This window comes from Gopherus flavomarginatus, chromosome 1, assembly GCF_025201925.1.
Source record: "Gopherus flavomarginatus isolate rGopFla2 chromosome 1, rGopFla2.mat.asm, whole genome shotgun sequence".
Lineage (NCBI taxonomy): Eukaryota > Metazoa > Chordata > Testudines > Testudinidae > Gopherus > Gopherus flavomarginatus.
Window position 1 is genome coordinate 89,352,247 of NC_066617.1, and position 18,577 is coordinate 89,370,823.

General features: G+C 42.9%; 1 protein-coding gene across 3 annotated transcripts in view; it reads left to right on the forward strand.

The window, feature by feature from the left end:
• The first annotated feature begins 5,469 nt into the window (after positions 1–5,469).
• The window catches only part of NEDD1 (NEDD1 gamma-tubulin ring complex targeting factor), a 62,674-nt gene continuing 49,566 nt past the window's right edge, over positions 5,470–18,577 (forward strand). The window contains exons 1-4 of one of the 3 annotated variants that reach the window (XM_050935285.1): positions 5,470–5,589; positions 7,909–8,057; positions 10,703–10,797; positions 13,973–14,089. In XM_050935285.1, coding sequence (XP_050791242.1) covers positions 7,925–8,057; positions 10,703–10,797; positions 13,973–14,089 — 345 coding nt within the window. In that variant the 5' untranslated portion in view covers positions 5,470–5,589; positions 7,909–7,924. Of the gene's footprint in view, positions 5,590–5,693; positions 5,797–7,908; positions 8,058–10,702; positions 10,798–13,972; positions 14,090–18,334; positions 18,422–18,577 lie in introns of those variants that run through there. The other 2 variants (XM_050935294.1, XM_050935302.1) reach the window with 2 other exon arrangements.

The following is an 18,577-nucleotide window of genomic DNA, read 5'->3' on the forward strand; positions in this document are numbered from 1 at the left end:
CATGTAGCCCAGTATCCTGTCTTCCAACAGTGGTCAAGGTCAGGTGCTTCAGAGGGAATTAACAGAACAGGTAATGATCCATCCCGTTGCCCATTCCCAGCTTCTGAAAAACAGGCTAGGGACACTCAGAGCATGGTGTTGCATCCCTTCCCATTCTGGCTAACAGCCACTGATGGACCTATTCTCCAGGAATTTATCTAGTTCTTTTTTTAATCCTGTTATAGTTTTGGTCTTCACAGCATCCCCTGGCAAAGAGTTCCATGGGTTAACTTTATGTTGTGTGAAGAAGTACTTCCTTTTGTTTTTTTTAAAACCTGCTGCCTATTAATTTCATTGAGTGACTGCTAGTTCTTGTGTTATGTGAAGGATTAAATAACAAAAAAAATACAACAATTTTTCCACTCAAAGGCCTCAAAAACTAACCATACTGAAGAACACATCAAGAATCAAGAATATATGAACATGTCATCTGAAGGTTCATGTGGTATATCTACATCCGACCAGCCCAAAGCACAAATACAACTGCCTACTAAAGAAACAGTATCTCCAAAACCTAAAGGCAGTTCCCGATGTTTGTCAAAGTGTTGCCATTTATTGAAGTTACAAAAGATGGCTACTGATGCACCTCTTGCAAAAAAACTTATGAAGAAGGAAAGCTTCCCAATGCTATAATTGGTAAAAGTGGAGGAGCTTGATTTGTCAGACCAATCAGCAAAGCCAATGCTGACAAACTATGTGGAAAGGCTGCAAAACACCAGGCCTCTAGAGTGCATCAACATGCAGAAAGCCTTATAAGCCCACTTTCAAAGCCAATTTTAGAAGTACTTAATGAAGCTGTTAAGAATGCTGGAGACACAACACAGTTCATGCAAACAAACATGGCTGTAGCATCCTAATTTCTATTTAAGCAAGAGATACCACACACTACAAACTGGAGGCCAATGTTAAGTGCATTGTCACTTGTTCATCCTGAAGTTGAACACTGGTTCTGAACAAGACCAGCAAATGCTCACTATCTTTCTGCAAGAAACTCAACTGACTGTCTAGAAGCATGTGGTGCAACAGTGAAAGACTCAACAGTTGAAAAAGTGAAGAACTCTCTCACCACATTCAAAAAATTTGCATACATGGCTGATGAATGCACCGATGCAAATGGCCGTCAAGTATTAAGTCATTGTATACGTTATCCTGATGTCAGAGGTACGCCAGGAGATGCATTTCTAGATGTTCAAGTTTATAGAAGACACATAGGCTGCATCTGTGACAACTCGCATCTTAGAAGAGTTAAATGCTTGTCAATTAGACCGCAAACAGATGGCTGCTTGTGCATTTGATGGAGCTGCAAACTTCTCTGGAAGACATGATGGAGTACAAGCTTTGCTCAGAGAAAAGTGTAACCCTAATCTCTCCTATACACACTGTAGAGGCCATCTATTCCAACTAGCACTAGTACGAGCTGCAGAATCTTCAAAAGACATTTTAAAAAGCTATAAATTTAATGTCTTCATTATATTCTTTTTTCAGCAAGAGTCCAAAAAGACTGAATATCTTGAAAAATATAGAAGATACACTGGGACTGAAGTTCAAATTAGTCCAACCTGGGAAAACCTGATGACTTTCTCATGAGCAATCCTTGGCTGTTGTCTTGAAATTACTCCAGCCATTGTTACTGGCTTTGGAAAGTATCTTCCAAGATGAGATGGATCTAAGTAGTGAGGCTGGTGGATTACTTTTGCTACTAGGTTCAGAGAAGACTATTGCCATTCTCTCTTTCGTAAGTCTACTGTTGAAACCACTTGGGTCATTAAACAATGCCATCCAGGCATCTGCTATAATAGTAGTAGATCTTTGTCCAGCAATAGAAGCTAAATTTGGATCAATCAGAGAGCTATCCATTGAAAAAGTACTGGAAGAAGCAAAGACTTCAGTCCAGAAGTTGACCAGTGAAGACATTTATATTGAATCCTTAAGTGAAGAAGACAAGTAGTGTTTGTTAAGACAACTGAAAAAGTACACAGACTTGATTCTTAAAAATCTACAACAGTGACTTCTAGATTCAACTCAACCTCTATGTAGCTTTTACAGATCCCTGTCCTATAAAACACCGACAGTTGAGTGGAGTAAGGAGGCACTACCAGCAATGGGGCTGCCATGTGATCAGGACAGAATAGAGAATTTGAACACAGAGTGAAATATCATGCGATAAATGAATGAAGATTTGACTTCAACTTCTTTTTTATCATCACTAGTGGCTTGACCCGATCTTTGTGTTATCTTTCCTGGGATGAAAGAAGTAGGAATTCATCTCTTGCTACTCCCAGTCACAACAGCTACAGTTGAGTGTTCTTTTTCATCATTGAATAGAATTTTGTGTTCTGAAAGAAGTCGCCTTCTGCCTGATCATGTGAATGAACTAATGAGCATATCAGTTGAAGGAATGGAAGTACTGGACACATGAAAAGCCACCAAAGATGAACACATTGCATTCAAGAAGTTCATTAACAGAGTTGTGCAAAATTATAACAAGAAACCAAGAAGGATGTAGACATAGTGCTTCATAGAAGGCTTGAGTAACCAACTTTAATTTGTGTGATGATTTTAAAACATGAGTTAAATCTAATAAAATGGTCATGAAACATTTCAGTTTTTACTATGGTGCCATACAGCCCACCTTCACCCTCACACTCACCCCTCATTGGCCCTGACACCCCTCACCACTGTAAATTCGAACACCCTCCCCCCCAATTTCAATTCCTGGGGAAACCACTGTTCTAAGGGAACAGTCAGACCAGGCAGTGACTCAGTGAACCATCCCATTGTCCACTCCCAGCATCTGCCAGTTGAAGGACGGTTTAGGGACATGCAGTGCGTGGGCCTGCATCCCTGATTATCTTGGCTAATAGCCAATGTACTTAGCCTGAGGGACTGAGCTAATTCTTTGTTCAACCCATTCATAGTTTTGCCATTCAAAATATAATGAACACACATCTACAACCCCAAGATACCTTTACAACCCCAAGAATTCTAAAATCATGAGTTATACACCCTCGAGTCAAGACATTTTAATAAATAAATGATTATTTTATGTGCCTCTTTGTTCCTGAGCCTGTAGGGTGCAGTAAGGCCAGTTCCAATGCCTTGAGGCTAAACACCTGAATGAATCTTAGTCTACCCTCATACTGTTCCTATTACCTCTCCCAAACATTTCATGCACCTAAGGCCATATCTACACTTTAAGTGTGAGTTAACTCAAGTTATGTCAGCATAGAGTCACTACGATTACTATGTCACTTGTGTGCATGCCTCCTCGACTCCTTGTCTCAGCAGTCAGGGTACTCACCAGAAGCACTTGTATAGATTCAAAGTGAGGTGCACCATGAATAGATATTCCACTGCCCACCCACTGTATTTTGGGAAGCTTTGGTTTGGCAGTGTATGCTGGGTACCAAACAGGTCAGATAGGGGTGGTTGTGGCCATGGGATCCAACTTCCTATAATGCATTGTTAACCATCCACTAATTTTATATGTATCCCATACATAAACGTATAATGTTTATACCTTTTTTTTCTAAACCTACAAATCTGCCTGGCTCTCCTCACTGTCTGCCATCTCACACAGAATTATCAAGCTTGCATGGCTCTGCCTATTGTCATGAGCATTTCAACCCAAAGGTGCATTCTCCTTTACAATTTGCAGATCAGCAAACATGCATGTGGGGTGTGACATTATACTCTATATATTCTTTATGAAAATATGCTTATGATATGGATATGACATAGCTAATATGTACTTTATGCAAGAGGCTGATATGGGGTATCATTGCAAAACTTAAGACTTATTGACTGTATTTATCCAATCTGTGTGCATGTAACGTTTGTATCTGAGGCTACAAATATGGACCATGTCTCTGTATTTCAAATGTGCTCTGTTGGATAAGACCAGACAACGTTAGTGGCTTATTGAAGAAATGCACAAACACATAAAGATTACCCCAGGAATCTACAGGTTGCAAATTGCTAGAGATAGCAGTCTCACATCCCTCTGGTGTGAAACACTGCTATCTGTAGGAATTAGCTTAATCAGACAGCAGTGTTACAGGTAGCAATTTCTTTCACATATATCTGTGTGAAAATGCTATCTGTAGGACTGCTACCTGCAGCAGCAACAGGTCCTACTTTGCTAAAAAAGGCCATCTGGTGTAGCTAATTCAAGCAGCCTCACATGTAAAACCAACCTGATAGTTTTGTTTAACAATGTAACAAGGCTTGTGGATTGGGGGAAGTGGTCGACATGGTCTATCATGCCTTTAGTAAGACTTTTGATACTGTCTCCCATGACTTTCTTATAAACAAACTATGGAAATGCAACCTAGATGGAGCTAAAATGGGTGCAAAACTAGTTGGAAAACAGTTCCGACAGCGGTTATCAGTGATTCACAGGCAGAGAGGGCTGAGTCATGCTGAAAGGGCATAACAAGCGGGGCTCTCCAAGGATCAGTTCTGGATATGTTTCTATTCAAAATCTTAATCAATGATTGAGATAATAGCATAGAGAGTACACTTACAAAGTTTGTGAATGATAACCTAGGAAGGAGTACTGTGGAAAGGGATCTAGGGGTCCTAGTGGACCACAAGCTGACTATGAGTGTAACACTGCTGCCAAAAAACAGACCATCACTTTGTGATATCTGCTCTACTCTGCGTTGGTTAGGCCTCAGATGGACTATTGTGTCCAGTTCTGGGCACTGCATTTCAGGAAAGAGGTGGACAAATTGGAAAAAGTCCAGAGAAGAGAAAAAAATGTGGTAACAGTTTTCAAGGATGTAAAAATCAAGCAGCATCTTTTTACAAAAGCTGTTTCCTACAATCTATACTGGGGTAGGCAACCTGTGGCACGGGTGCTGAAGGCGGCACGCGAGCTGATTTTTCAGTGGCACTCACACTGCCTGGGTCCTGGCCACTGGTCCGGGGGCTCTGCATTTTAATTTAGTTTTAAATGAAGCTTCTTAAACATTTTGAAACCTTATATACAACAATAGTTTAGTTATAAATTATAGACTTATCGAAAGACACCTTCTAAAAACATTAAATTGTATTACTGGCACGTGAGACCTTAAATTAGAGTGAATAAATGAAGACTCGGCACAGCACTTCTGAAAGGTTGCCGACCCCGATCCCTACCTATCAATAACTGCTACAGGGAGCACTTTTCTACTGATAGCAATTTCACATCTATCAAAGTGCAGGAAAGTGCTACCTGCAGGCACCGGCTACATCTGGTATAAGTTTACTAGCATAGCAGTTTCTTACAATCTATACGTAGCAGTAACTGCTACCGGTAGCACATTACTACGCGGAGCAGTTTACTACACTGCATCCCGCCAGGCGCCGCCCCGCTGCCGAAGCGTTAAGGGCAGGCGAACGCAGTCTACTCCTTTTGCCCTCTCTGGGCCGCCGTACACGGAGTCGAGGGGGGTGGAGAGGGGGCTCGCGGTGGCTGTTGGGACGGTCTGTTAAGTTGCAAGAGGCGCGGAAACTCCGCTGTCGCCGCTCCGCGCCTGGGGAAAAGGGGTGGGCGGGCGCCTGCCGGTAAGTGTCTCGCGGGGCCCGCTGCCGCTAGCAACGCTCATTGGCTGGAACCATGAGTCGGACCCTGTAGAGGACTCCGAGTTGGGGTGCCCCAGCCAATCGGAGAGGGCCGCGGGGCGGGGTCTGAGCGCTCGGGCCAGGTGCCTGTTACCTGGGCAGCGGCTCCCTCCCCTTTGCGGTCCGCAGTGGCCATCGGTTCGCTGGCAGGTGAAAGCCCCGGGGGGCGGGAGAGCACGAACGAAGTTCCCGGTAGGCCGGGGGCCGCCCCATGTGGAGCCGGGAGGGGGGCTGCAGCCTTGTTTAACCCTGAAACCCCCTCGGTCGCAGAGCGGCGCGCGGCGTGGTCCGGGTGACCTCACCCGGGGCGTGCTAGAAACTAGCCCCAGGGCGGCGAGACTTGCACGCAGGGGGCGTCGCTGAAATGTCACGGCGGGGGGGAGTTTGCAGCCTTTGAAAACTGGCACCGTTCAGCATTAACTCGGCTTAACGTTGTGTAAAGCTGGTGAAAGGCCGGAGCCGACTGGGTTGAGATTTAGGCCTGATCTACAGCTGAAGATGATGTCAACCTACTTACATCCCTGAGGCTGTGAAAAACGTCGGACCTAACTCCTGATGTAGACTCAGCTAGGTTAATGGAAGAATTCTGCCATGGACCTAGCGACTGCTGCGCTGAGGGAGAAATCCTTCCCTGGGATGCAGGAAGAATCTACACCACTATGGTGCTACAGCAGCACAGATGTTGTGGTGCTTTAGCATTGACTTACACTTAGGCCTTGGCTACACTCACACTTTACAGCGCTGCAACTGGGGTGTGAAAAAACACCCCTCCGAGCGCTGCAAGATACAGCGCTGTAAAGCGTCAGTGTAATCAGGGCAGCAGTGCTGGGAGCGCGGCGCCCAGCGCTGCACGCTACACCCGTAAGGGATGTAGGTTTACATGCAGCGCTGGGAGAGCTCTCTCCCAGCGCTGCCGCTCTGACTACACTCACACTTCAAAGCGCTGCCGCGGCAGCGCTCCCGCAGCGCTGCGGGGCAGCGCTTTGAAATTCCAAATGTAGCCATACCCTTAGATTGTGAGAGTTTGGTTCTGGTGTTCCAGGTGGGCACATCACTAGTAAACATTAGAAGAGGAACTTGATCTAATAGGTAACACTCAAGAGGGAATATTGCCGTGGCAGGGATAACTGAAGGAAAGCGCATACTGGTTATCAAATTGTGGAAGTATTGTTCCATTTACAACAAAAAGCATTGAGATCTCCGTTGACTGACAGGAATAATAAATTGCTTTTATAGCATCTTCCATCTAGAAAGACCAAATGGCAGTTTGCACGCTTAACAGATATACACAATTTCTAGTATTAAAAAGACCACCACTCTCCCTCTCTTATGATGAAGCGCAGCCGCCTGTTGGGTGAAATCCAGCAGCTGTTAAACAATGCACAGCAGCACTCCATTACACATATACAAGTTTAGGCTAATCAGGGGAAAAGGATATGAAACTCTGTTAAAACTAAAGGGAAAATTTTAAGTTGGCAGAATATGTCTGTTGCCAGTTTCTTGTGCCATAGACTCTTAAATGAATACAAGTGTCATAGGCCTTGAGTCTTATGTCTAACTTTTTTTTTCTCCATATTTTGCACGTGTGGATTTTCTTACTTTAACTTGATTCAAATTATTTTATCAGTTTGTTTAGGCACAACAACCAAAGATCATATGGAAATATTTCTATAAAAAATCAAAAAAGGAAATGCTATTGCATAAGTTGCTGAAAAGGAAACTGATTATAAACAAAAGTGAAACCAAGTAGTCTGTTTTTATTGGGGAAGCTGAATGTAGTACAAACCAAACAGCATTGGTAGTGACAGTAAATTAGAAACTTCAAATTCTTTTGAATGATCTGTGTCACTAAAACCACAGATTAAGATTTCCCCCCATATGTTTGTGATCTGGGATGAGGGAGGCACTGGAGTGCTTACGGTTCAAACTTCTAATCCTTGCTGGAACAATTAATTTATTTTAGCCTGAATAGCTCCATCTGCTGTTTCTCAAAATAGGTCTCTGAAAATACTCATGGTTCAGAATGAAGCTGTTATGAACGCAAAGAATTAAGCATTTAAAAGAGGGTGGATGGGTGGCAATGGGGGGTGGTGGTGGTGGTGGCGGTGGCAACTCTTTGACTGTTTGTGTAATGTCAGCTTCATGCTTTAATTTGTCATTTTATTAAGGAAATCTTGTAAGTAACAGTGGATGGAATCCTTCCCTTTAATTTACAAGGTGAACTGGAGCTGACTTCCCTCCCCCCCCCCATGTGTTTTTTAGGCCTATAGGTGCAGCCATGCAGGAAAGCATCCGTTTTGCTTCTTCAGGAGATGATATTAAAATATGGGACTCCTCATCTATAACCGTGGTGGAACAGTTCAACCCGCATACTTCGCATTCAGTCAACTCACTATGTTGGGGCAATAATAATATCCTTTACTGTGTCTGTGTCTGCCTTTCTGCAAAACTCGATTGAACTTCTGGATTAAAGTACATGTAAATATCAGTTTAATTTAGTCTTGATTTGAAGAACTGTTTTTTAGTTTTAGGCAAAGGTTTTGTACACTGATGCAGAAAATATTTAGAGTTGAGTAATAAAATATGAGATTACATGGGAGACTAAGCTGTTTAAATCAGTGATACTCAGACTGAGGTCTGCGAGCCACAAATGGCTCTTCAATGTGTGTCCTGTGACTCTTTGCAGCACATGATATTAAAACACAGTGTGATTTTAATTATTAACCAGTCAGGATGCTTTTATTATGTTAACTAATTGCAGTCGATAAAATAATGGTCAGTCATTTTGCTGTGAGAATAATATATACACATATTTAATAAAAACAAAATATTTCCGTCATACTGTTTAAATATGAATATACAGTACTATAGTAAATGAAACAATGAATTCACACTATTGTGGCTCCTTTGGGTCCTGAACCCCTGAGGTTTGAACTGTGCATGAGAGAGAGATGAGGCAAAGGTTACAGTAACAAAGGTGTGGATGAGGAAAAGACTGACTAAAATAGTGCAAATACTAACCCAGAGCTCTGAAGGGATATAGTCAACTTGAATTCTAGACAGTTTAAAACAAAACTAAAATATTCTAAAAGCGGCAGAGTTCTGTGGCACCTTATACACTAACAAATGTATTGGAGCATGAGCTTTCATGGGTGAATACCTGCTTCGTTGGCTCCAATACATTTATTAGTCTATAAGGTGCCACAGAACTCTTAGTCTGGATCTGTAAAAGCAGCAAACACGGCTACCCCTCTGATACTAAAGTATTTAGTTACTACACCTGCCTCTGAATCCCTCTTCCAATCTTTGTAGGATTTTACAACCAGGTTTTCCTAATTTTTTAAAAATAATATTTTTGTCCTTTGTTTCGGTGTGAAAAGTAGATATAAGCAAAAAGGGAAATTGTGGGAAATCATGGAACTGCCTGTGTGCAGCTACTATCAAATACACAGTGCAAACTGGAAAAAATGTTCAAGTTGTCTCTTAATCAAAAGTGGTGTTTGTAACAATAATACATGGCAAAAATCATACTTCTATGTGCAAGTTTCAGCTGAGTTAACTCAGTGTCAGAACTAGGGAATTACTTGTACTCTTTCTTCCCCCACCCCCAATGCCATATGTGTGTGCTTTTTCAGATGGCAGAGGACTGCTTCACCATTTTAAGAGGAGAGGTTTAATTTCTTGGGTTACAAATCCAGCTAACTAGATTTGTATTTGTTTACTTCAGTTACTAATCCTCATATCCACTGCCCTGGAGATGGCTATAAGAGGGACGTGTCTCAGAAGGGATGGTTACTCTGGTTATTTCAAGCTTGGGGAGTGGGGCACTGTGCACTCCTTGGGCTTGGGTGGAGGGGAAAAGATGCTATACTTCTCCCATTTACACTCACCTTGATCCTGTGTATTTTATCCCTCTATTATCTTCTCTGCAAATGCTCTATGAGAGAAGAGCATAGTGGTGAATGCCATCTTACATATCTGTTTTATGTCAAAGGCTGTTCTTACTAGTTTGTGTGCCTGAGCTGTCAAAAAGAGTTTTGTTATGCTGCAGCTAGTGAAGATAATCTTTTCATCTTTATTATTTGCTCCAGACTATGTTTTGTCCTTAAGCTCCTTTGGGTAACAAAAGACTTCTTGGCATTGTTGTCATGATAACTGGAACAGTTGCTAATGTAATCTGGTGTTAGTTAAGCCCCCCAAAGGGCTCTATTCTGAGTTTTCTCTTCGTTCAAAAGGTTTAGGTAAAGCTTATTTCATATTATATTTAACTGTGGGATAATGATAAATGTCCCTTTCACAGTACTTGTACTGTAATCTGATTCTGCTTATTATGAATGCAACAGATACCTAAAATACTCATTTTCATAATTCTAAACACAAAATAACTTTATATTAGAAGTATTGCATGGTTTCCCTATCCAGAAGGAGACCACTGGAAACTAAACCACAGTAACCAGTGTGCTGTTCCTAGAATATAGCACAGAATTGGATTAATGATTGTCATGAATACGGGTTTTCTCTAGGTTTCTAGGCTTACTAACAGTAACAAACATTGCTTGGAATTTTGTTTAATGGTAGCTAGAGTTGTGATGAAGGCTAAAAGAAGTGAGGGGGGAAATGTTGTAGAGAGAGATGGGAGAGAAATATTGACGGGTAGGCAGCCTAGCAAGGTGGAGCTTAAACCAACAAAAATAATCCAAATACTCTTCTCTCCCTCCCCCCCAAATTTGCCTTGTGTTTTTTGTTAGGGTTGGAGAGCAGTGGCATCACATAGGAGAATCTACTTCAGGAAAAGGCAAACTGTTTACATAACAGCTGCTTAATGAAATTCCATAAAAGAGAATCAAGAGCAAGAAATCTCACTCCATAACTTTTTTTATGTCCCCCCTCCCCCCCTCAAAGAGCAATGTTTTAAAGCAGCTATGTCATTTCAAGGTATAGTACTTTAAGCCAATCTGTTGAACAGGTACAATAATGGGTAGTACCTACACTTGCTTGCCAGCAGCTGTACAAAGTTTCATGATCTATATTCTGTGGTTCTTAACTCCCAATTCAGATAATTTTCTGGTCACTGCATCTACCATCGGTGATAAAATAGTTGTTTCAAGCTGTAAGGGTAAACCTGTTCCACTTTTTGAACTAGCTGAAGGGGTAAGTGTAACTTGTGGCTTTGTTTTTTCTCTCTCGTATTTGCATTATGTCTGCTCTGCTCACTTCTTTTACAACTTTATTTAGATATCACTTATAATTAAGTACCGTTAAGGTTATTACACACAATGCCAAGTATCAGAAAATTGAGCAACATATATAGTGTTTAGCTTGTTACCACTTTATTAACTTGAGTTCAGTGGGACAAGACAATGTATTGTTGGGTTACATTAGGTCAGTAACTGCTACCTAATTGCAGGAGCAGAAAATGAGGCTTAAACTTTGATCTTAAATTTTTGCTGGGTTGTCATGACTACAGGCTCTTTTAAGTAAAAGTGTGTGTGTGTGTGTGTGTGTGTGTGAAATCACTCGATTTTTGTAACAAGGGTTAGGTCCCATCCCATATACATTATAAAACTTACTATGCCGGAGAGAGAGGGACCCACTTATAGAGTAATACTCTGACACGGCTGCTTGAGTAAACTGTGTTGGAGTGCTAACTTGTTATAATTGGGTTCCGCACTACTGTAGCTCTTGTAATCATAGGACTGGAAGGGACCTCGAGAGGTCTCTGACAGGTGCTCTTAAAAACCTCTAATGATGAAGATTCCACAATTACCCTAGGAAGTTTATTCCAGTGTTTAACTACCTGGATGGCAAGTTTTTCCTAACATCCAACTTAAACCGCCCTTGCTGCGATTGAAGCCAGTTACTATCCTCACAGGTTAAAGAGAACAATTTTTTCTCATCATCCTTGTAACAACCTTTTATGTACTTGAAAACTGTTATCATATTCCCCCGCCCCCTCAGTTTTCTCTTCTCCAGACTAAACAAATCCAAGTTTTTCAATCTTTCCTCGTTGGTCATGTTTTCTAGACCTTTAATAATTTTTGTTGATCTCCTCTGGACTTTCTCCAATTCGTCCACATCTTTCCTGAAATGTTGCACCCAGAATTGGACACAGTATTCCAGTTGAGGCCTTATCAGTATGGAGTAGAGTGGAAGAATTCTGGTATCTTGATTACAACATTCCTGCTAGTACATCCCAGAATGATTTTGCTTTTTTTGCAACAGGTGTTATACTGTTGGCTCATTTTTAGCTTGTGATCCACTATGACCCCCATATCCCTTTCTGCAGTGCTCCTTCCTAGGAAGTCACTTCCCATTTTGTATGTGTGCAACTGATTGTTCCTTCCTAAGTGGAGTATTTTGCATTTGTCCTTACTGAATTTTGTCCTGTTTACTTCAGACTATTTCTCTAGTTTGTTCAGATCATTTGGAATTTTAATCCTATCCTTCAAAGCACTTGCAACCCCTCCCAGCTTGGTATTGTCCACAAACTTTATAAGTGTCCTCTCTAGGCTATTATCTAAATCATTGATGAATCACTGATCACTGCGGGACCGTACTCAATATGCCCTTCTTTCGGAATGGTTTTTCACCCAGTTATTTACTCACCTTATAGTAGCTCCATCTAGATCAGAGGCAACTAAGGCCCATGGGCCACATCTGGCCCACGGGACTGTCCTGTCCAGCCCCTGAGCTACTGACCTGGGAGTCTAGCCCCTGGCCCCTCCCCCGCAGCCTCAGCGCGCCCCACTGCTGGCGCAGTGCTCTTGGCAGCGAAGCAACAAGCTCCTGGGGCAGCACCCTGCAGAGCTGGGGCCTGACCCGGTGCTGTGTGCTGCACAGTGCAGCTGCCTGTCCTGGTGGAGCCATGCCACTACCCACCGGTGCTCTAACTAGCGCGGTATGGGGGCAGGGGGTGGGGGAGGGGGTTGAATAGAGGGCAGGGGAGTTCGGGGGATGGTCAGGGGCCAGGGGTGTAGATAGGGATCGGGGCGGTCAGAGGGTGGGGCATGGGGGTTGAATGGGAGCAGGGGTCCTGGGAGAGCAGTCAGAAAGGAGAGGGGGGTTGGATGGGGTGGCAGGGGGCAGTTAGCGGTGGGGTGTCTGAGGGCAGTCAGGGAGAAGGGGTGGTTGGATGGGGCAAGGGTCTCAGGGAGGCAGTCAGGAAGGAGAGGAAAGGTTGAATGGGTCGGCGGGGGGCAGTTAGGGACGGGGTGTCCAGGGGTGGTCAGGGAGAAGGGGTGTGTACAGAGCAGGGGGGACTGTCAAGAATGGGGGGTTGGATGGGGTAGGAGTCCCAGGGGGGCTGTCAGGAGGCAACAACCGGGGGGGGGGGACTGTGCAGATGGGGCGGAAGCTGGGCCATGCTTGGCTGTTTGGGGACGTACAGCCTCGCCTAATTAGCCCTCCATACAATTTCAGAAACCCGATGTGGCCCTCAGGCCAAAAAGTTTGCCTGCCCTGATCTAGATTGTATTTTCCTAGTTTGTTTATGAGATGGTCATATGAGCCAGCATCAAAAGCCTTACTGAATCCTGATGGAAACTAAAATAATGGTACAGAGGTGTATAAAGGCTAGGCTCTTACTTATTTGGGGAAATACTGGTGAAATAACAGTGAAAATATCTGGTTTTTAGACATCCAAATACAGTATAGCTATTTTTAACTCCTTGATGCCAATGATTAGAATAAGTCTGATGGAAAATAAATGGACTCTTCTTAATGTTCCCAGACCCAAGAACTTCAAAGTGAATCTTTAATAATAATAATAATTAATCATTTCTGTCTTCGGTGTAGGTGTGTCATTAAGAGTGCCCCCCCATTCAGTGCTGCAGTGCTTATTTTAAAAAAGAAGCACTTTGTGGAATTGGAAGGCTTACTACTATAATATTCTCTGTAGTGTTTAAAGAATATGAACTTGGAGACCTAGACAGCTTTGCAGTGTCTTTTAAAGGAATTTGTTTTTGAAAGTCTTATCCCATTTGTGCACGGTAGCTATTGTGTGAGATGAGGGGTGTATGGCATCACTTCTGGGAGCTATACTGCATAGGGAAAATGCATATTGAAATAAAGGAAACCCAGGTGGAGGCAACATAAATGGGAAGGGGGAAAAGGTGGAGTGAGAGGTTTGAGTCCATATGATAGGTTTAATATTTGTTAATTAACATACATAAGTATAAGTAATCACATACAATTAATCATTAAGTGCACCAATAGTTTTATTGAAGTCAGTGGGACTGCTTGTATTGGTAAAGATTAAGCTCTTGAGTATTTGTATGATATATAGTCTGCAATAATAAACATTTCTTATGCCTATTTTCTTTACTAGGCAAAACAGACATGTGTGAGCTTAAATTCCAGTTCTATTCATATTGTCAGTGGAGGCCTTGATAACACTGTTAAAATCTGGGATTTAAAATCTAGAAGACTTCATCGATGCCTTAAGGTAACTCTTTTTTCTGTTGGGTCTGATAGTTAACAGGGAAAAAAAGTAGATCCCATATTTTCTAGCTTTTGTTGACCATTTTGAATGTATACTTTCTAGCTAGCAAACAAGATACAATTTACCACTCTGATCCTGTGAAGACTCTCACATGCTTAATTTCATGCTCTATAAGCAGGTCTGTTGAAATCAGGGACGCTACTCATAGGGCCTAAAGTTAAGCACACGTGTAAGTCTCTGTAAGAGCAAAATGTGGGATTTTCATATTGGAAGAAACTGGCAAATAGCCAAGTGCTAAAACAGATCATTTCAAGAACTGCACTTTCTATTATTCCTGCCTTATCACAGCCTTGACCCTACAAATACAAAAGGACATACATAATTTCCCATATGTGCTTAACTTTAAGCATGTATGGAAGTGTTGTCAGGTTTGGCATCTTAATGAGAAAAGGTGAGCGTTAAAGCGAGGTCATTTTTTTTTTTCGTTACCAGTCCTTTTTGGATTCTCAATCCTACAGTGAAGCCATAATGCAAAAAAAACCCTGTGATAGTCTCATTTATTTCCATGACATCTTATGGAGCTGCGGTAGTACAAACTCCATAATTAAGGATGTAACCTGCTTGTTTGTTTTTACCAAACTTTCCTTCCCTTTTCCTACCCTCTCCACTGTCCCCTCCCCTCCCCCCCCCCCCCCAAAAAAAAAAGTCAAGTTAATCAACTAAGATGTTTTGTCATTGTGGCCTGGTCTACACTACGCGTTTAAACTGAATTGAGCAGCGTTAAACCGATTTAACCCTGCACCCGTCCACACAACGAGGCCCTTTATATCGATATAAAGGGCTCTTTAAACCGATTTCTATACTCCTCCCCGACGAGAGGAGTAGCACTGAAATCGGTATTGCCATATTGGAATAGGGTTAGTGTGGCCGCAAATTGACTGTATTGGCGGTATCCCACAGTGCACCATTGTGACCACTCTGGAAAGCAATCTGAACTCGGATACACTGGCCAGGTAGACAGGAAAAGCCCCACGAACTTTTGAATTGCATTTCCTGTTTGCCCAGCGTGGAGCTCTGATCAGCACAGGTGGCAATGCAGTCCCAAATCCAAAAAGAGCTCCAGCATGGACCGTATGGGAGATACTGGATCTGATCGCTGTATGGGGAGACAAATCTGTTCTATCAGAGCTCCATTACAGAAGACAAAATGCCAAAGCATTTGAAAAAATCTCCAGGCTATGATAGACAGAGGCCACAGCACAGTGCTGTGTGACAAGCGTAACGGAAAGCCAAAGAATCAAATGGACGCTCATGGAGGGAGGGAGGGGGGACTGAGGACTCCAGCTATCCCACAGTCCCAGCAGTCTCCAAAAAGCATTTGCATTCTTGACTGAGCTCCCAATGCCTGAAGGGTCGAAAACTTTTTCCCGGGTGTTTCAGGGTATGTGTCGTCAATTTACACACTTCCCCCCCTATCCCCTCGTGAAAAAAAAGGGAAAAAAACGTTTCTCGCCTTTTTTTCAGTGTCACCCTATGTCTACTACATGCTGCTGGTAGACGGAATGCTGCAGCGCTGAACAGCAGCATCCCCTTCCCGGTGGCAGACGGTACAATGTGACTGCTATCCATCGTCATCATCAGCCCGTGTGTGCTCCTGGCTGGCCTTGGTGAGGTCCGCCGGGGGCGCCTGAGTAAAAATGGGAATGACTCCTGGTCATTCCCGGCAGATGGTACAGAACGGCTGGTAACCGTCTTCATCATAGCAACTGGAGGCTGAGCTCCATCAGCCCCCCCTTCCCACCCCCCGCCTTTCATTTCTAAAGAAAAGATTCAGTACTGCCTGGACTGTCATAGCAGCTGGAGGCTTCCTCCCCCTCATTTTATCTCACTAGAAAGTCAGTTTTTTATTCCTGCATTCTTTATTACTTCGTCACACAAATGGGGGGACATTGCCACGGTAGCCCATGAGGGTTGAGGGAGGAGGGAAGCAACGGATGGGGTTGTTGCAGGGGCACCCCCTAGAATGACATGCAACTCATCATTTCTGCGGGATCTCTGGGGCTCTGACATGGAACGGCTGTGCTCTCTGGTTCTCTAGTACACTTGCCCCATATTCTAAGCAGGGTTGACTCTATTTTTAGACAAAACAAAAAAGAAGGGAATGACCCGGGGAGTCATTCCCATTTTTATCCATGCGCCCCTGGCTGACCTCAGCAAGGCCAGCCAGGAGCACCCATGACAGCAGCAGACGGTATAGAACGACTGATAACCGTCATCTCATCGCCAATTTACAATGTCATGGCAGACGGTGCAATAGGGATGGTAACCATCTCTGCTACCTTGCAAAGGCAAATGAATGCTGCTGTGTAGCACTGCAGTACCACCTCTGTCAGCAGCATCCAGTACACATACGGTGACAGTGGCAAAAGGCAAAACGGGCTCCATGGTTGCCATGCTATGGCGTCTGCCAGGGCAATCCGGGGAGACAGGGCTTGAAATGATTGTCTGCCGTTGCTTTCACGGAGGAAGGATTGAGTGACGACACTTACCCAGAATCACCCGTGTCATAAACAGATAATTAAGGGTTAATGTCTCTTTTACCTGTAAAGGGTTAAGAAGCTCAGTAAACCTGGCTGACACCTGACCAGAGGACCAATAGGAGGACAAGATACTTTCAAATCTTGGTGGAGGGAAGTCTTTGTTTTGTGCTTTTTGTTTTGTTGTTTGTTTTGTTTGTTTTGTTTTGTTGTTTGCTCTTGGGACTGAGAGGGACGGGACATCAATCCAGGCTCTCCAAATCTTTCTGAATCAGTCTCTCATGTTTCAAACTTGTAAGTAATTAGCAAGGCAAGGCGTGTTAGTTTTATGTTTTTTTCTCAACTTGTAAAGGTTTCTTTTTGCTGGAAGGATTTTACCTCAGGTTGCTGTAACTTTGAACTTAAGGCTGGTGGGGGGGACCCTCTGGTCTATAGGAATCTGATGACCCTGAAAAGCATTTTCCATCCTGATTTTACAGAGATGATTTTTATCTTTCTTTAATTGAAGCTTTCTTTTTAAGAACCTGATTGATTTTTCCTTGTTTTAAGATCCAATGGGATTGGATTTGGACTCACTGGGGATTGGTGGGGGGAAAGGAGGGGGATGGTCAATTTCTCCTTGTTTTAAGATCCAGAGGGTTTGGATCTGTGTTCACTAGAGAATTGGTGAAGTCCCTCAAGGCAACCCAGGGAGGGGAAAGTTTTTTGGGTGGACAGAAAGTGCCCCAGACACTGAACTTTAGAGTACAAATGTGGAGACCTGCATGAACACTTCTAAGATGAATTACTAGCTTAGATCTGGTAACACTGCCACCACCCAGAATTTCAAAGTGGGGGAAAGAAACCTTGACAACCCGCGACACTGTTTTTGCATTGGGATCTCAACCCAGAATTCCAATGGCGGGGGAGACTGCGGGAACTATGGGATAGCTACCCACAGTGCAACGCTCCGGAAATCGACACTCGCCTCGGTACATAGACGCACACCGCCGAATTAATGTGCTTAATGTGGCCGCGTGCACTTGACTTTATACAGTTTGTTTTACAAAACCGGTTTATGTAAAATTGGAATAATCTCGTAGTGTAGACATACCCTGTGAATGTTTGAAAATAAGTTTATATTTTGTGGAATTAAAGAAAAGCAGCTGCTCAAAAAAACCTCATTCTGCCAACTTCAAATTTGTTTTATTTAGCTGTGCTTTTGTTTGCAACTAGAGCCTGGGTGCAGTGGAGGTTGACAAGGAAAAAGGCTGTATGGCTGACTGCTGAAGTCACTTGCTAAGGGCTTTATAATATCTGTAGAGTCTAAAGTCTGCACTTTTCTTGAAAATCTTTGAGTCTTCAGGCTAGTCCGCATGCATCATAAAGTCTGTCCAGGCAGACATATCTTAAATCTGTGAACATAATTTTTGAAGTAATTTTGGCTTGGGTCTTGCAAATGGAAAGTCAAGATAAAATAAAAGACACAATCTATGTTGCAATCTTAAATTCTGGAAGGGGTGGGGGAGGTTCCCCACAGTAGGAATATTAATAGCTTTTTATTATCAGTTATAAAATTAAATTCAGACACATGGTATTAAGATTGTCATGGTTTTTCTTAGTTAAAATCAGGGAAAATGTTGCCAGATTTTCAATTCACAGTTAAGGTTCTGCTGCATCCTTAACTCTAATCCCATATCAGTGCCAGTCATCCATCCACCAAGCCCTTTAAAATGTACCGCTATAGCTGTGAACCTGAACTATGATTTTTTTTCCTGACTTTCATATCTGCAGTATTGTGAAAAGTTTTTCTTTCCAGGTAATGGACACATGTTTCAAACTTATACTTTTGAGGCTGGGAATATGTTACCTGGACATTTTAGTTTAATGTACAAAGACAGGATGATGCCTTCACTACCAAAGAGAGAGCTGTTGAGCAAATATGTTCAATAACAGAAAAGCTACTGAAGGGGGA